Below are 19,710 nucleotides of genomic sequence, written 5' to 3' on the forward strand. Positions count from 1 at the left end.
GGGCTACCCTGCACAAAAAGAATACCAAGAAATGGTTAAAGAAACTCCGGGGTTCTAAGGAATCATCTGCGGATGCAGTTCGGGGGGAATTCAATATTAAATAACTTTTAAGTCTTTAAACATTGCTTATTTGCATAGTTGACCCATCTCCATTACCTTTTGATGTGTCATCGCAATGCTTTAAAGGTTTAAAGCTCCTCCTCTACATTAAATATTCCATTTATTCTTCATAAAACGTAATTGTTAATGAGTCATATCTGAGGCAGCTATGGGATAATCCAAACGGATTTGTATTACTTTCTAAAACATAAAGAGACCAGGACATAAAGGGGACGATAGCTAAATAATTACAGAACATTGTAAAGCAAATATACATATAAGGGATTTTAAAATACTTGAATATCAAGATAAGACCCTAGCCTGGGATTCACAACAAAATTCCATTACTATCCTCGAGGATCCCATATCAGCTTCTGTACAGAACTGAGGCATTGTGACTCACCTTGGTGCTAAAATCATCCTCAGGCTGTTCTTGGGGCGGTGCCATTGCTGCTGGATCTGCTCCGGGGATATTTTCAGCCTGCCAGCTAGTTACAAACGATAATGATTTGCACTAAAAGTCCATAAATTGTCATTTCTTCTCTTGATAAACTCGCGAACTCAAACAGGAAAAAAAAATACAAGATGATACTGTTTCTAGAGTCGCGCTTGATCTAACAAAAACGTTGATACTTTATGGACTTCAATGAACCACCTCGTCAGGTGCTCAGCTCGAGACTGACAGACAGAGCCCGACTTCGTTACCGGCTTTGACTATTGATAGTCGACCAAGTCTCTCAGGTCTCGGAGTCTCAGGTCTCGCGAGTCGGCCGCAGGTTGCTGTTTATAGCCATAACTGGTTCTGGTTTTGTATTCTTCTGGGCTTCGGGATTTTCTCTCTGTACAGAAAAAGAATCATAATAAATTAGCCCACAGACTTTGTTGGACCCATTGGCTTGTTCTTGGCTCTCTGACGTCACTTGAACTTGATGCTTGAACTTTGAAGCTGAAGGTCGGCCGACAACGTGAGCTCATATGAAAAGCGAAATGGAAATTCGAATTCAAATGCAAATGGAAATTGTCATGCAAAAGTGGAAATGCTCAAGCGTATAGCAGGCCAGCCATCGGCATGGCATTGGTAATAAGTGGCTAACACACACACACACACACACACGCATACACAGGCGCACTAAAATGCAGGCGACTGCAACGCAGAAAACAAGTGCGTGCCGACACACGACGAAAATCGCCCTTGAAACGCTAGCAAACAGCGCAATTGCCGGCAAAGTAGCGACTTAAAACACTCTAAAAATTGTATTTTCGCTTTTATTGTGTGGTGTTATCGTTGCAACTTAAGAGGCCCTATTAGTCGACTATACTTAAGTGTTTATCCCTATACGATAAGGATAAGCATAGTTTGGACTAGGTTCATCAGGGGTTTATAATGATTTGCCAAATAAATCCTTAAAATCTATCAAACCCTAGGAAGAACTTCTGGCTCAATCCATAGGAATATTGTAACGATCGAATTTGCGGACTGAGATATTATCTTTGAGCGAGTACTGGTAGATAATCATTGAGGCCAACAAATTCCTAAAAAAAATTATTAAATTAACGTATTGGAAATTGACTGTTTATGGAGTGCCCCTCGGCCCCGTTGACAAGTCTTGGATGCATGACAGCCAATGATCGATTCGCGTCGCGGTTTGAATGGATTCAGAGGCGTTGCGGCTTTGCGCCCACTCTCGGTTTGGGGCATAGCCGGAGCTGATCTCGACGCGATCGTTTCTAGTTTCTAAAAATTTATCGTTTTAAGTTCAATGCAAACACGAATAGAGACCAAAAGCGCGAGGCCAGATGGGGAGAGGTAGAGAAACAAGAGTGCGAGAGTGGCTGACTCGCTCGAATGGCAATTCGGAGTCATAGTCCAATAATTATCAAATGTTAGTAGAGTGTAATTAAAAGAAAACCGTTCCAAGGTTAGCCGCCAAGCACACAGATACCCAGAGTACCCACAGAGACACACAGACAGACAGACAGACAGACAACTAATTCGCTTGTCGGCCATATAAATAATTTATTTGTATCTTTGATTAAACATTTTCCAGCACAGCTATCACCGCCATCACACCCATTACACCCACCCAACCTCTTGTGAAGAGGCGGCAGCCGAATTTGCTTAACTTAACTTTTATAAATAATAAATCTGAGGCCCTTGTCGTGCCCCCAGACCCGTCCAGCCTCCAGCGGCGGCAGCTCCGCTTTGATGCCTGTCAAGGGGCAAGACAACTGAGAATTATAATTACTTTCCATTCAACTTTGATGACTTGAAACCTCATAAGCTGGCTACTCAAACTACAAATCAACGATTGACATATGCAGGTTCGTTGTGTGAAAGGAAGAATAGTACTTCTAGAGCTTGAATAGCCTACGATCGAATAATCGCACAATTATGGGAGAGCGTGTTCTCCTGATGGGCCGAGGAGTCTGAGGATTCTCGGCCCAGACGGGTTTTTATACCCGATACTCAAAATGAGTATTGGGGTATATTAGATTTGTGGTAAAAGTGGATGTGTGTAACGTCTAGAAGGAATCGTTTCCGACCCCATAAAGTATATATATTCTTGATCAGCATCAATAGTCGAGTCGATTGAGCCATGTCTGTCTGTCCGTCTGTCCGTCCCTATTAGCGCCTAGTGCTCAAAGACTATAAGACATTCTTTGCAGGAATATCTTTACCATCTTTTGCCACCCACTGTTGCCGGAACCGCTTTGAATATAATGGACTATTTTAGAATTCGTATTTCAACACTTGTTTTCTTTTATTGCAGAAAAGTTCACAAGACTAGAATCAACGATGACGACGGGTGGCGCAAGCATCGATATGACGGTTGACCTCCTCGAGGCCAAGGACGGCCTGTGCGGAGGCGTCGTGGGTGCAGACATTGCCCTCGGCGAAGACGGCGGGGATGCGCTCGTTGGTCGACTGCTTGATGGTCTTGATGGAGGAGCGGGCGTTGATCAGGAAAATGGAGGCCTGGACGTAGAACTTGGCCATGCAGGACTGCCTCAGGACAGAGTTCTTATAGTTCTGGCACTTGTTGTAGGTGCGTCCCAGGTTGTAGCTGCCGAAGGCAAGCTGCTGGGAGGCCGCGCTCACATCGGTGGCGATCTCGGCAGAGGTATGGGAAGCAACAACGCCGCAGCTGTGCATCTCCTCATGGGCCGCGTCCAGGATACGGGCAATCTCCTCATCCTCGGCTGCCACACACTCGGGACTCTCGGCGCGACGTGATTCCAGCTGCTCGACGGCCTCTTCGAGCTCCTGCTGCGGCTCCAGAACAATCTCCTCGTACTGGTGCACCAGGGCCTCGCCGGTACTCTTTCCGATCTCGGCCATCTCATCCCCAACGCTGCGGACTTGGGCGTCCAGCTGGCTGGGAATAGCCAGGGGCTGAGCCCAAGCACTTGCCACGCACACGGCTAGAACGACGGCTACGATTGACTTCATGATTGCTGTTCCTTGGATTTCCTTGGATTGTGGCTTCTGTGCATTGCCCCCCTATATTTATACCCCCAAAACCAGAGAGATTTTCAGTCTGAGCCTTAATCTAAATTGGCCGTCAATAAATGGGATTCGGTTTGGCTGGGATTGTAAATCAATCAAACAATAGATTGATTGGTGAACTTTACATTCGAGTCGGAACGAGTAGTGGATCGTTCACGTATTTGGATTTTGATTGCGATCGACTGCAGCTAATAAAAAGCAAATAGGTCAGAAAATGCTTCATTAATCCGATAGAAATCCAACAATCTTTAATGCGTTTCATCAAAGGAAACCCCAGATCCTAAATACCATAGCTTAATGGGATTCTAAAGCTTCTAAATTTGAGATCAGACCCAGATAAGCCCCATTGAAAAAATATATATGTGATGTACATCAATTTTGCTCAAGATATATCAATGGCGATGGAGAAGGAAACCCACAACTTTTGTCCTAAAACTTTTTCAAAAGGCACTCTGAAAAAATCGTGTACAAAAACATTGTAAGGGCTTACCTTACTATTTATATTATCTTTGGCCATCAAAAGTGAGTGTACGATTCGTACCCCAAGGGTCTATAGAAAGGAAATACCTAGACAGACAGAAGTGGGTCAAGAATATGAAATGTATTCCGATCACAGGAAAGATTAAAATCCAAGCTGAGAGATAAATCCATTCAAAAGTGCTTGGCTGATGCATCAAGCTGTTAACAATCATCCCTTATATGTATGTATATACCCCCATACAATAGGAATACAATACAACAATCGAGTGCACAAAAGGTTCAATAACACCGTGGAGCGTGTGTCTGATGTCTGGAGTGATGCCTAAGATTGGATCGATTGAATTTCCACGTTCCTTCTGTTGATCAAATTCAAAATTAATGCTGACTTTTAATCGAGGGCTATAAATTATATGACAATATCTTCTATAATTACGGCCTTATTTAGATTTTGCCGATTATAACGACTTGAAGTGGCGAATCCAGTAATAGATCGTTATATCGCCCAAAAGCAAAAGGCAAATATTACTCGAGCGCTTATCAAAAACACACTCTCTTTCTCGCCGTGCTTCTCTGAGCAATCGAAGAAAAAGTAAATCGAAGTAAAGTAAAGAGGGTCTTGACCGGGAATCGTGCAAATTAAAATAGCCAAATGAGCACAAACAATGACAAAAGCCAAATAAAGGGAAATGTTTCAATTGGATGAGTAGCCCCCAAACATTTCACAGATAAAAAAGCTCTTGAATATATTTTAATTAGCTTGGCTTTCAGATATGCCTATCTGGGCACGGGGAGTTCGTTCTGGTACTGGTACTAGGCATATATAAAACAGAACAGCGACAGCGCAAATCCAACAAAATTCGATCAGCCATGAAGGGGATTATTTCGGTGCTATTTTTGGCCTTGGCCCTGGCAACTGCTGTAAGTAAATGGGGAATACTTTCTGAAAAACTATTCCGACCTATATATCTATCTGTCTGTCTCGTATCTGCAAGATAAGTTTCAATAGGTATCTTATTGCTACAATACCAGACATTCAGATCTCTTAGTTTAAGACATCTTTTTGAAAACATGTCAAAGCTTTTCCTTAATAGGAATCTTAATATATCATAAAAAGATCGATTCCCTGGGGAACTTTACTATCTACTTAAATCCCTCTCTCTGTACAGGTCTCAGCCCTAAACCTTGAGGAGATCCTCAATGTCGGTATGGAAGCGGGCTTGGACGTCGACATGGACGTGGACATGGACGTCAACATGGACATGGATATGGACTTTAGCATGGACTTCGCCATTGACTTTGCCAAGGAACTAGATTTGCCCGATGATGTGGAGATCGATCAGTTTGGTTTGGTGGACAAAATGGTGCATGCCGCCATCTCAGAGGCCGAATACTTGGCCAAGGGCATCGTCAAGATGGTGGAGCATCAGCTGCTGAAGATCTTCCTGTCGCCGTTCAAGCAGCTGGAGCAGGCAGCGGAAGACATCAACAACCGGGCCCACGAGAGCGAGGAGTGTGTGTCCAACGAGGCCGTACACGTGGTCAACACCCTGGAGTCGGCCACAATGGGCTTTCTGGGCTGTGGTCGCGATGCCACTGTCACCTCTGTCAATCTGATCCTCGACACGAAGAAGGCCGTCGTACAGCTGACCTTCGGTGGCTATTCCCTGGTCCAACAGTTGCAGTCCTGCCGCAGCGCCAAGCTCAGTTGGGTGAGGAAAATGTGCAAGACCCGTCTGTACATCAACGGTTGCATCTACGCCGTTAATGCCCAGAAGTCGATTCGTCATCTGATCGCCCTGCGTCGCACTGTTCCTGCAGTCGGCACCGATGCCCAGAGCTGCACCTCGGCAGCCACCGAGAATGCTATTTTCGGATTCGCCGAGATCAATGCCAACATCGATACCTGCATCGATACCATAATTCACTGAGTTTTCGGCAACTGAAAATACCAATAAATGAATGCATTATAAGCACACAAGTGTTCTGCCTGACTGGCGCGAAGTGCCCTTGAATAGGGTATAACAACAGCAAAGAAGAGTTGTACATATTCTATGAGTGATTATTATTCACTTGTGTGTCAATCAGATAACTATCTATATGGGAATATCTATATGGCCCCTCTATGGCAGTTGAAAGTTGAAAAAAGAGCTCTGAATGAACCAAAGACTGAACTAGTAAAGCTTTTATGTAGGAAAGCGCCCGCCACTAAGAGAAAATACTCTGAACTTTCGAGCAATCCATTAAAAAATGTGTGGTATACCCATAGCTAATCTTCAAGTTTACAATCTATTATCAATATTTAAGTTTGGGAATCCCAAGCTTTGCCACAGGGCTGTCTATCATCACTGCATACAGTACGGTACGGAATGGAATGGACAAAGCTTTTCGGGATAGATACAGGGCGGCCTCAGAATGAAATACAAAACTATTATGTGGGTTTTAGGTTTTTTTTAAATGTATTATTTTTATTTAAATTTGGTTTCAATATCGTTCATCTTGTTCAAATACAATAAATAAACATTTAAACTATTTAGTGGTATGTATTTATATATGTATGCATATATATATAAATCGTTTGTTTTCCTTTTCTTGTTAAATATTTTAAATAAGTGTATATGTATATATTGTATTTCATGGGTTTTCTTATTCTTTGCATAATTCATTTCATTCATTTTCCTTGCCTTTTCATAATTGGTTTTTCTTATTATTACCAAATATTTGACTTGGTTTTTCTTGGTTTTGGAAAGAAACATTTACTTGGTTGGGTTTTTTTTGTTTTTTTTTTTGTCTTTTCTTTTGGGGTCTTTTGTTATATAAGTAAATTGCTGTGTTCTGGTTTCAAATATCCCTCTATATATATATAAGTATATATATATTTTTGTATATTTTTATATCGTAATCTGTATATATGTATATACGGATGTATGTATTGTATAAGTAAAAGTAGCTTGTTACATAAATTCTAATGTATAAATTGTTGTCTACTCAACTGTATGATGCTCTCATACAAATACAACTAGGTTTGCATATTTCTGTGTGTCTGAGTGTGTCTGAGTGTGTGTGTGTGGGTGTCACCTGTACATATGTATAGTGTATGTACCTTTATCAATAATTAGTTAAACTGTAGCTATGTATAGGTTGGATCTCTTTGTGTGTGTGTGTGTGGGTGTGCATCCTCAACAAATTTCTTGTACCATACACAAGCACATTTTTTTTTTTTTTTTTTTTTTTTTTGGTACCTAATCTTAAGTAATTTTATTGGAGTTTTATCTTTTTCGTTTTCCCATTTTTCTTGGTAATTTTTATTAAATTTTTTGTTTTTATATATATATTTTTTATCATAGTTTTTGTTTTGTTTTTATTAGTCACAGATGTTTTTAGGCGCATTTTTGTTTGAAAAACGTTTTTAAATGAATTCAGCGTGTTGTATATAATTAATATTCGATTTGGTTTTTGTTTTTTATAGTAGAAAATAAGATACAAGTAAAAGGCAATTTTTTGTTGTAGTAATTTTTTCTGAAAAAATTTGTGCTTAATTTTTGTAGAAATGTTCGTTTGCCTGCTTTTCAATCATTTTGAAACAAAAACTTTAAAGAACTTTCTTTTTGTTTTTATCTTTGTTGGCTTTCATTTGATTTGATTTGTTTTGTTACATTTTTATAATATATAATATTTAGTTCAATAAATTCGTTACGACACATGGACTAAGACACAGCAAAAAATATTCATACTTAATTTAGATTCAGTTTCGAGTGTGTGTGTGTGTTTTTTTTCCCCCCCAATTTCTGTTTTCCCTATTTGGTATTGTTTTGTGTGTTTTGGTTTTTAATTGCATATTTCTTCACATTCAGCGATCTAAATGCGCTTGTAAATATTTTGTCAATTATAAATGATGGAACAGATTAAGAAGTTCCGTTTTCTTTCATGTCTTTGAAATTACATACACAATTTTGATACACAAATCTTTTATATGTATATCCTGCTAGCTTCCAAATATTTAATTATTTTCGTATTATGATTTTTAAAAGCTAAACATTCAACTCGTTTCAATTGTCAATTGTGGTGTTTGGTTGTTTTTTTTTTTTTTTTTTTTTTTGCTGATAACATCGAATTTGGTAATGTCTATATAAATTTCGTAACTTTTTTCGGTATTCTTCGGCTTCGGCTTTGATATGTTCGCTTCAAATGCGTGTCATGAAAATACATTTGCTTTGCTGATTCTGCAATACAACTCCGTTTAAAAATATACAGTAGAACCAGGCTACTACATAAGTACATAGGTAAACATATATACTTAATATGTGTCTATATATCTGTAGCTATATAGATTAAATTGGGCAAATATTCCTCTTACACTTGTTGTAATTCCGTTGCGGTTAGCGTTGAAAATTCATGCATTATCCAATCATTTTCCATTTTCCATTGTCCCATTTCCATTTCCATTTCCGTCTCCATTTCAATTCAATTCTTCTCCCGCATTTCAATAATATTATTAGAATAGTGTGGCCAAAGCTTATTGTCGGAAGCGTTATGCATTTTTCTTCTTTTTTTTTTAAGTTTGTTTTTGTAAAAATATTCCCGTTACTCGTTGCTGGTTGTCATTTTCATATACTGTCTTTTCCATTCATATTTGAACATTGAAAAACAACGAAAAGGAAATAACAAAATAATATATCAAATTTTTCATTGTTTAATTGAAAATTTGTTATAATTTTGTTGCTTGTTTCTGTTTCTGTTGTTGTTGCTGGTGTTGGTGTCTTTGGTAAGGCTATTTTGTTGTTGTCTAGTTTACTTTAGTTTTAGTGTTTGATGTTCTCGTCTCATCTCCTGGCCATTATTATTTTTATTCTCGAAAAATTATTAATCATTTTGGTCTTTGCTTACACTAATCACTAAATGTTATGTTTTTAATTTTTTTTTTTTGGTTGTATATATCGTTTTTTTTTTTTGTTCCTTGATAAATGTATATAAATGGTTTGTTTGTTGGTTTTTTTTTTTTGGCGTAACTTTTTTTCTGTGTGAGCTTGGTTTTTGCTTTCCTTCATTTTTGGTAAAGAAAATGTTTCAAAAAATGTTTAACAAACAATTCAGTAGTACATAGGCTTCATATGCGAAAAATTATGGGGCATATATGTACATATACATATGTATATATACACACACATATATGTATCTGTATATATATATATATATATATATATATACATGTATGTATATATGATGTATACATGTGTATGTATATAAATAAATTGTAAAATATATATATGTGTATATATGTATATATTTATGTATGTATGTTAGTTTTGCTTTGTTGTATAATTAAATATTGCATTTGGTTTCGTTGAACGTCTGGACAATTTGATATATTTATATATATATATGTATATATATATATATATGTGTATATATAATTACCTTTCGATTACTCGTATTCATTCCTAACCGACTTCCGCACTGACTTCTCCGATTTCGTTTCGCATCTACTTAGCTTAATAGTTACAGCTAGACTGGTATATAGCCATATGTATATGTATGTGTATACACCTATATATACTATATATCTGTGTGAGAGTATGTGTATATGTGTTTTTTTCTCAAGGAAAAAGGATTCATCATAGACAATCGGGGGAACCATTTGTTTTTTTTTTTTTTTGGTTTTTGGTTTTTGGTTCGCTACAGAAAATTTCTTCACAGCAGAAAAACACACTCAAAAAAATTACATAACCTCCCCGCGTTCCATTCCATTTTATCAATTTATCGTTTGATTTCTTTGATTAGTAATTAGCCTTTTCCAACATTTTTTTGAGTTTCTTTTCTCGCTTTCAAGAAACAAACCCCGACATCAATTTTTTTGTTTTTTTTTCTTTCTTTTTTTTTAATATATATATATTTTACAAAAATTTTGATTTCAGTACCTGATTGCAATGGTTTTAGACAAAAAAAATACAGACACTTGTAATTGTTGTTGTTGGTTGCTTGCTTTAGACATAAATTTGAATATTACTCATATGCATGTACATATATGTATACATCTATGTATATATATATATATATATATAGTATAGTATATATTGTTCTAACTTTATGTTTAGGCCATAGTTTGTGGTTTGGTTTAAATACGAAAACGCTTTCAAAAATTCTACAGGACATAACTTCTCGCACTCTGGCTCTCTCGCTTTTTTCGATTTGCATCGATTTGTTTGCTGATTTTTGTTGTTGTTTGTTGTAAACTTTAATATGTAAATACACACAATTAGCTATATATATTATGTTAAATATTTTGTTTAAATTTGTTTCTGCCTGCTACGCTTACGCACTAAGAACCCAAATGAGCAAAGATCTAAGACATATTCGAGTTGCATCATCCGCCCCGTTGCTCCGTTTACATTTTTTAGCACTACGATTCAATTTTTCAATAAATATATAATCGTAATCGTTATATACTCGCACTTGCACATATTAGTAAATGGTTAGCTGTGTGTATGATTTATCAATATAAAAAACATTGAAGGAGGGCACACGAATGGAGTTTTTAATTACAATTGTTTTACGGCTTGATTTCGCGACAGAAATAATGATTGCTGGATCATTATGGGGGGAAAACAGACACTAAATAATGTGAGAAAGTGGTCTAAATTGTTATCTATTTGTTTTTATTTTTCACAACCATTTAACGAAGATTGGAGGGTAAGAAAGTGGACTAAGTAGGACTATGATCCATAAAAAGCTGCTGAAGAAATGTGATTGAGATTGTGGGCGAGGCCGGGAGCTATGCTCGCATCGAATCGATCAGTTTCGATCAATCCTTTGCAGCATTCCCTAAATAAAAATGGAAGTTCGTGTTTTATTGTTTCATGGAATGGATGTAGCATAGTATGTACGGATGTATATGACTAGTATTAACTTTCTGTTGACTGATTCAATTTGTTGCTTGTTGGATTTGTGGTTGTTTTCATAGGCAAAAAGCATATATGTTTCTTTTCATTTAAATTGTTCTCTTATTGCACATGGTTTTGTGTATAATATTTTGGTTTTCCTTCTTCGTTTGTTTTTCTTTTAGTAGTTTGTTTTTTTTTTTTCGTTTGTCTCTGTGTACAATAAAGTAAAAGAAAACTCAAGCTTTTGTTCTCAAGGTTCAGGTAATCAATTTCTAGTCTTATCTGTTGCACTGAGTAGTCTGCGATTTTTGTTTTCTTTTCTTTTTCATTCGTTTTCCACTCTTGTTTTACACATTAAAGGTATGTATGTATATATATAATATTTGTGGAATTTGTTACGTCATTCGTTATAAAGATATATGCATTTGTGTATGTATGTATGTGTATGTGTGTATGCATGTATGTAATACAGATATGGCTGTACCCAATTTTGCTCGTTTTCTTGGAGTTCTTGAGTAAATCATAGGGTAAAACAATCAATCGATCAACAGATGATGGAACAATAGTACGAGTATATGTTATGTTAGTTGTCATGCTTATAGGTAATGGTCTGAGTCGAGTTGAATTCGCTGCAAACAATAGTATACATAAGGTCCGTCCATATATCCATATATCCATATATCCATATAGGTATTGCATTGTATTTTATTGCATTTCATTGTTAGTGTTTAGTGTTTCGTTAGTATGTAAACTAGATAGTTCAAAGTACATATTAGGTAAATTTGTGGATGGCTGAAACAGGTTGTTCTGTATGTTATTTTCTGTGTGGAGCTGTCTGTCGAAAGGAGATCTTTCTGTAGTGCAACTTCCTCTTCTTATTGTAGTTTGTCAATGGGGCTTTTGGTTTTTTGTTTTGTTTTGTTTTTGTTTTTGTTTTGTTTCATTTAATTTTTTGTTTGTTGTTGTTTGGCTGCTGCAGTGCTAAAAGTTAACTATAATTATCTTTGTTTTCGGTTTTGTTTTTGTTTTTTGTCGGTTTCAAGCTTTGATTTGTTCTCTTCGTCAATTGTTGCTCAATTGGTTTTTTGGTCATTTGGTTTAGCAAGCGGTTTCAATCATTTGTTTCAATCATTTTGTTGCTGTTTGCTTTTGCTTTTGCTGTTGCGGTTTTGTAATTGATTCAAAGGGAAGACATAACATTCTATAGAAAAAGGTTCCTAACTGATTTCGGTTTCTCGTTTATTTAGTAAATATATAAATGTATATATGTATATATATTTCTGAATATAATTTAAAGCACTCTTACATTTATATATATATATATATATACATATATATATATATATGTATATAGTTTTTTTTTTGTATTTTTTTTTTTTACTTTTTTATCCAATTTTCGTAATCCATTTGTTGTATGATGTGTAAATATCAATAACTGTTTGCTACTCGTACAATAAGACAATATAGATGCTTATATATTTGTTGTTTGGTGCCACTATATATATGTATATATATGGTATATATATACGTATACATATATAAATAATTTGTGAGTGTCCAAGTGTCGAAAGATTGGGGAGAGGAGTTCAACTTCCGTACCCGATACTTCAGAAGTGTGTGCATTTAGTTTTTCTTTTTTTTTTTTTTGGTTTTTTTTTTGTAGAGAGGAGTAGAGGATAGTAGGCCTAGGAGGTTGGACCTGCCCCAAAGCACAGCTCTACTCGTGTATAGAAACTTTTGTACCAGGCATAAGAAAACTCGATTGAACCCTTTGGAAACGATTTCCCAACATTCCAACATTTTCGTGTAAAAAGCACAACGAAATAAATGTCTTACCCACTTTCCAAACTTTCCCACTGCTTCTTTCCCACTGAATCTAACTAGATCTACTCCTTCGTTTCGTATTTCGTATTTATTGTGTTTGTTTGTAGGAATGACACCTCCCTTAAGTATATATATCCATATACATACATATACATACATGTGTATACGTGTATAATATATTTTTCATATGTATATATATATAATTTAATATTATATTTATAAGACAACATTCAAACACTTAAGATGGTTCGTTAAGTTAATAAATAGGTTTTTTTTTTCGATTTCGTTTTCAATTTTGTTTTGTTTTTGTTTTTTTATCATTTGTTAAAATATCAAAAGTGGATGGAATTATGTGATTCTAGTTATTACACGCACTCTATATGTATACATATTTATATATTCATCATTTCTTGATAATACAATTCATTTCTCAATGGTTTTTGTTTTGCTGCCTGAAAAAATTCGGACCAAAATGTGGTTCTTCGTTTTTTTTGTTTCTTGGGAGGGGATTTACCATTTTATGTGTTGCCTTCACTTTTGGTATAACTATATACAAAAATATCTGTAGAGATTTTTTGCCGTAAAATGGTGTGTAGATATACATATAATTGTTAAATGAAACCATTTTTGCAAAAAAATTACAAAATTAGGATTTCTCTAGGGGGATTGCTCAATGCTAGAATTGAATTGGAATACGAGTAAGAGTAATTTTCACACACGCAATATTCAATAAAATATTGTCAGCTCTGCAGGGAGAGAAGGGATAGAGAGGCGGTTATCGATATCGATTGACGTTCGATGAAGATTGCTGGAAAAGTGAGAGAGTCCAAAATGTAAGTTTGAGTTTTGGCTTAAAGGTACAGTTACCATTTAGAATGCTATTCTTTTCGTTTTCGTCACTTGTGCTTAATTCTTTTGTCGATTTCTTCTTTATTGTATAATTGGTTCAAAAGTTTTTCTCAGTGTATGCACGTGTGTGTGTGTGTTACCTTCCTCTCTTTTTGGGGTCTCAGCTGAAAATCATTCGTGGTACAAAATCGTATAATGCCTACATTGTGGGTCTTTCAACCAATTTTTCCCTCCTTCGTTTCTAACTTTTGTAAAGAAAGCGTTTAAATCCGGACCGGACTGTGGCGCACTAAAAAAAATATTTTTTTTTTGTTTAAATCATTTTTCAATTTGTTTAAATCAAAAGAAAGATATGTTCCTTTGCTATCTCCTTCGTTTTGCTCAATAAATAAATATTGTCTTTTTTAGTAATTTAGTTCATTAAATCTTTAAAATTTGTATACTATCTTTCATTTGTATATTTTTGTTTATAAATTATTTATACACATACATATAAAGCACATCAAAAGCAACCAAACACAAAAAAACCCACACACGCACACACACAAAAAATTATGCATGAAAAATGTTCCAAAAATCAATCAAAAATGATTAAAAACAAATAATATTTGTCGATTGAACACTATCACAGGCGGGGGACAGGGTGTAGTGAGTGGGGACTGGGGGGCCTTTGGTGGCTAAAAATACTTGTTCCTATCCAAGTCTAAGTTTAGAGATACAAATGGAGTGGGTGGACAAAAAGACCTAGAAGATGGACCTGATCTGCTCTCGGGGACAGCAGCAACAATTGAAACTAGTTTCTCGGTTCGCCTGCATTCGATTCGTCTGGGTTCAAGGCATACTCGTATATAGTAGGGTATATATATTCGTATCGATGTATACATGGATGTAGGCCTAAGAGTTGAGTGGGTGTGGTGGCATGCAAAAGTTTACTTATCGTTTCGTTTAAATAGTCTGCCTTTTGCGAGTAAAATGGTAAAAGGTGTAAAAAGCCTAACGAGTACAGTCAGCAAAAATGGTATAAGTTGGTTTCTGTAGTTCTGTAGTTATTACACGTACATATATGAATGTAAATAGTTTTGTTTTTTTTTTTGTTCGTTTTTTCGTTTTCATTTTGGATCATTTATAATGTATGTATAAAGTTTTTATCTAACACAAATCAGAGCTAAGCATCAAATGATCGAAATGTTCCTTTTGTGACCACACACACAAGGGTTAAATGTAGGTAGAAGAACAGTTAGCTTGGTTCTACAGGAACATTTACATATATATATATTTATATTATATATATTTTATATTGGTGTCGCCCTTAACCCTTGTACTATTAACTAAATGATGCCCAAAAAAAAAATCGCATGTAAATTTTGTTAAATAATTATTTTTGGTGTCATTTTTCATATGGTAAAACTCCTTTTTGTTCAAGTAAATTTATATATGTATATACGTATCATATTTCTTGATCAATTCTAGTTCAATATTCTTTATTTTAATCTCGTTTTGAGGCAGCTTTTTTATAGTTTTTTTGTTTTGTTTTCAAAGACAACTCATAAATATCTCAAGACTTGTTGTTGTTGGTTTAAAGTTGAAACATTTATATGAATATACAAATACATATACAGTACATGTATACACTATATATTAGTTTCGGGTGTACACATTTACATATATATATATATATATATATATATATATATATATATATCGGTATATGTATATGTATGTACCATTCGAAAAAATGTCTTTTGTGCCATCCTTTTTTTCTTAATAGTTTTTTGTTTTTTTCTTCATTTTTGTTTTATTGTATTGCACTTTGAATTTTCTTCCTTTTTGTTTAGTTTAATTAAAATGCCCAACAATTTGTTTTTGTTTTTTGGTTGCTTAATGGGAGATTGTTTTGGTTTGTTAATTGGTTTTTTGCTTTTCGTTTTTCTTTAACTATACAACATCAAAAATAACTCACATAAAATTCATTCAACATCTTATCGTTTAGGCTAGAGTACACATGTATATGTCTGTATATATATATATATATATATCATGTATACATCATGTATATATATATATATGGTGTATATAATTCATAAAACACTCTAATTTTAATATGTTTTGTTTGGATTTGCTGTCGTACACACACACACATGTATGTAAACCCCATTATCCCCATCCGATATCTACTATAATATAGTATATATATTATGTATGTATATTTATCATAATGCAATACAATTAGTTGACTGTATATTTGGTGCCCAAAAATATTGTTGCTGTCTTGGTTGACTGTGTTTGTTTGTTTTCTTCCTTATTTTTTGTTTGTTTGTTTTTTTTTTTTGTTTTCCTGCCCCATCCGACGTGATGCGATACCACAAAAAATGTAATTTGCGGTCTATAAAATACATCTGTTTTTTGTTTAATATGGTTTTATGCTAAATTACAAATCGTATTCTTTTGGGTAACCTATTTTTATTTAAAGCCTTTTGACAACACAGGGAATTTGTTCATTTATCTTATTGGGTTTATCTCTGCTCCTCTCTGCTCTGCTTCTCTCCGTTTCGGTATCTTCTTATATTTGAAATTGTTGATTATTTTTTCGTTTTTCGTTTTGTTTTGTTCTCTATGTGGTAGTCTATGATGAATAATGTGAAAATACTCGAAACAGGACTGCTCCCGGTGTGTTTGTGTGTGTGTTGAAACATCGTTAAATTACTTGACAAAATTCTTTAGCTGTTGGCTCGACATCTTTCGCAAACGCTTTCGGAAGAGTGCTTCTGTTTCTGTATCTGTATCTGTGTTCGTTCCCCTAATAGTACATATATCCACTTACATATGTAATTTACTATAAATACTATAATTTAAAAATTTTGCCAAGGCTCGCACATTTTTATACGGTTTCTATTTGTTTTTTTTTTTGGTCAAATCTTAATTTAGATATATGTATTTCATTATTTTTTTGCCATTTTTGTTGTATTTATTATCGATTTATATGCATACGTTTTTATTTTTGTTTTTTTTTCGCTTGTGTAAATTTTGTTGTATTTGTAATAATATTTTCTACGCTCTTGTTTTACACATAAAAAGATTCTATATTTTGGTTTTTTTGGTTTTTGTGGTTTTTGGTGCACAAGCCCCAGAAACAATGTTTTTTGTTTTTTGAAATTGTTAGTTTGCGGATCCTTGCTATATAATTATTGCTCTATAGTTGTAGACATTTTTTGTATATCATAATACATATATTTGTGTGTCTTTTTATACACGTTTGTATCTTTTATAGTATGTATGCATATATACACATATATATATAGGTTTGTATATGCTACTAGTTGTATGTTTTATGTTGCTGTTTTTTCTTTTGGTAATACACTGAGAGAAATTAGGAAGTTGGTGTCTCATTTGTTGTTTTGTTTCATTTCGTTTGTTGCTTTAGTATCTGTTTGTTTTGTTGTTTCGGTTGTATGAAAATTCTAGAAAAATAAAAGCTTTCTTATTGCTTCTGTTTTCATATGTTTTTTGTCGTCTCCCATTACATATAGTACATATACCCGTCGATCGATCGATCTGGCCTAAGCACGAAAAAACTTGTATTCTGTTTTTGTTTTGTATTGTTTTGTTTTTTTTTTTTGCTTTGTTTCGTTTCGTTTTGCTTTGTTTGCTTTCTTTTACTTTGTATTGCAAATTTTGTTACTATCTTTTGTTGCTACTTCTGATCCTTGCATTGCTATATTCTAGTAAATATGTATATATATATATGGTATGTCTATACTTTATGTATATGTATATTTGGTTTTCTTTAAGATTTATTCAATTTGTTTGGTTTGTCAAAAAAGGACTCACTACATTTCCACCCCCCTTCTCTTTGTTGGGGGGCTCTCTATGTTGTTCTCTATCATGAATCGTGGCACTATAGTTATTAGTTTACTGTATGGTTTCCTCTATTACACATATACACTTAAACTTATATGTCCAAAAAACCCTGCACAAGCACACGTACACCGAAAAAAAGAACGGAAAAGTGAGCAACAATCAATCGAATAAAAAACCATACATAAATTTAAAAACAGTTCGAGAAAACCAATCCCTATATGGTGTATAAGTACTACATACGAATATATCAGCACAGTGTAAACACTATGCCAACAAACAGAGCTTCATTTCATTTCGGTTTTGTTTTGATTTTGGTTTTTTTTGTTTTGTTTTTTGTTATCTAAATATTTTTTTGTTAGTGTAAATAATTTTCACTGATATGTACGCAAATTTTAACACAAAAACTCTTCCGAGGGAGTTTCTCACATTAATTTGTTGTTGTTGTTGTTGTTGTTGGTGTTTATCTCTCAAATTTGTTTTCAATCTTTTTTGTTTTGTTTTTGTTTTACTTTACTTTAGGGCGGTGATTGGATCTCAAGCTAAAAGCGTTGATTGAAGCGTAGTTTTGATTGGTAGATGATTTGAGTGCAGAAGTAAGTAGAACCGCAACATTCAGCTGAATTAAACCTAAATAAATTGAATTGAACAAAACGTATCAAGTGTAATTGAAAATAAAAAATAAAATCATGTCTGAATATTTCAACAAAAAAATTGCTGCATACTCGTATATTTTGTCATATCATAGCATAAAAACAGAACAGAGAACAAACGATGATCAATGTAGGATACAAAAACATTTGTTAATTCGTTAATTACTACATTTTAATCCCTGGTTTCCCTATATTGATTTACCTATACATCTATATTAATATCATACTTGATCATACGCACAAGAAATTCACAAAAGCTGAACACAACTCTCAATATAATTCACATTCGTTCATTTCTTTTCTGTCGTGATTACAACTATTACACACAAATGTTAAAATAAGGCAAATTAAAGTTAAAAACTAAATACATTGATTTTTGAATTATTCAAATTGAATATTTCTATGTGGTGTTGACCTGAGGAACTTCTTTAGTTTATTAATTCATCATTGAAGGCAAATCATACGAGTATATTACTGATTTCATACTTTCGTTCATTAGGGGAATTGAACTTTAAAGATATTTGCGTTACTATTTGTATTTCATTAGTTCATTAGATTCTCTATTACTTTGTGTTTTTTTATTAGTTTTTTTGGTTTTACTTTTCTTTAAATTGTAACTTGACAAATGGTTTTGCTCACTTGGTGTTTCGATCATACAATTTTGCTTTAATTTAGCCTAATTTCATGTTCAAATAGTTCTTGGTGTTCTGGCCTTAGTTTAGTTCTTGTTTGTTTGGTTTTTGTAATTGATTTGCTTGCTTTGAGTTTTGATAATGTTTGTTAGTTTTATCGTGTGTGGTGTATTGTAAACTTGCTTTTGATTACATATTTTTTTCCTATTTTTTCAGTTTTCACCGCTTAATGTGTAATTAATGTTCTAGGTATACAATATATATTCAATAGCTTTGTTCAGTAATTGATTGCTTGTCGTTAAATGGTTTTTTATCATTCCTTTATCAAATTGTCCCTTTCCTTTCCTTTGCTGCCTGCCAAATACTAAGTCCCAAAATGCATCCTCACTTTTCATTCGTTTATAACATTTCGCTCTTTTGGTTGGATTTTTTTTTTTTTTTTTTATCTGTGTGTTTGTTCTGTTATGTTCCTCATTCAATTTCTTCAATTATTTGATTTCAACTAGTTTTACTCCGAATCTGGTTTTCCGTCTGCTGTTTTAATTTTTTTTTTTTTTTGTCTATAATAAGGCGAAAAATATCATCAAAAAATTGACGTACACTAGATTGTATTTCTGTTGGTTTTTCTTCATTCTGCTTTTGTTTTTCTTGTTGCTGTTGGTTTCTATCAATTATTGTTTTACATATATGTAAGTATATGTATTCATGTATATAAGTATGTATATGTATGCTAATGCCATGTGTATATATATCGATTTAGTAAATTTGTTTGTTTTGTTTTCCGATTTCTTAATTATTCAGACAACGCCGTTTTAGTGGGGACTGTCTCTAAATAAGTTGAGTTTTTATACTATGTTTTTTTCTTTTTTTTTTGTTTTTTTTTTAATTTTTTTTTTTAGAGTAGAGTTGGAGCTTCAACGCTTCCGATCATG

The 19,710-nt window shown here is 34.1% G+C and overlaps 2 protein-coding genes across 2 annotated transcripts; one reads left to right on the plus strand and one right to left on the minus strand.

Annotated features, from left to right (window-relative positions):
- Positions 1-2,836: 2,836 nt before the first annotated feature.
- LOC6597494 lies at positions 2,837-3,565 on the minus strand. The gene has a single exon (XM_002022606.2). It carries the CDS (start codon positions 3,548-3,550, stop codon positions 2,891-2,893), a length of 660 nt encoding a protein of 219 aa, XP_002022642.1. The 5' UTR covers positions 3,551-3,565; the 3' UTR covers positions 2,837-2,890.
- A 1,378-nt stretch (positions 3,566-4,943) lies between these two features.
- On the plus strand, positions 4,944-6,045 carry LOC6597495. The gene is made up of 2 exons (XM_002022607.2): positions 4,944-5,005; positions 5,254-6,045. Exons 1-2 carry the CDS (start codon positions 4,955-4,957, stop codon positions 6,013-6,015), a joined length of 813 nt encoding a protein of 270 aa, XP_002022643.1. The 5' UTR covers positions 4,944-4,954; the 3' UTR covers positions 6,016-6,045.
- The last annotated feature ends 13,665 nt before the right edge of the window (positions 6,046-19,710 follow it).

The sequence above is a fragment of the Drosophila persimilis genome, unplaced genomic scaffold (assembly GCF_003286085.1).
Source record: "Drosophila persimilis strain 14011-0111.01,24,50 unplaced genomic scaffold, DperRS2 tig00000841-arrow-arrow-pilon, whole genome shotgun sequence".
Taxonomy (NCBI): domain Eukaryota; kingdom Metazoa; phylum Arthropoda; class Insecta; order Diptera; family Drosophilidae; genus Drosophila; species Drosophila persimilis.

What these genes read in the sequence shown, in the direction of transcription:
- LOC6597494 (XM_002022606.2), bottom strand. Translation starts at nt 3,550, where the DNA reads ATGAAGTCAATCGTAGCCGTCGTTCTAGCCGTGTGCGTGGCAAGTGCT.
- LOC6597495 (XM_002022607.2), top strand. Translation starts at nt 4,955, where the DNA reads ATGAAGGGGATTATTTCGGTGCTATTTTTGGCCTTGGCCCTGGCAACT. An exon ending in CCTTGGCCCTGGCAACTGCT is followed by an intron (nt 5,006 to 5,253) that starts GTAAGTAAATGG and finishes CTCTCTGTACAG; the next exon opens with GTCTCAGCCCTAAACCTTGA.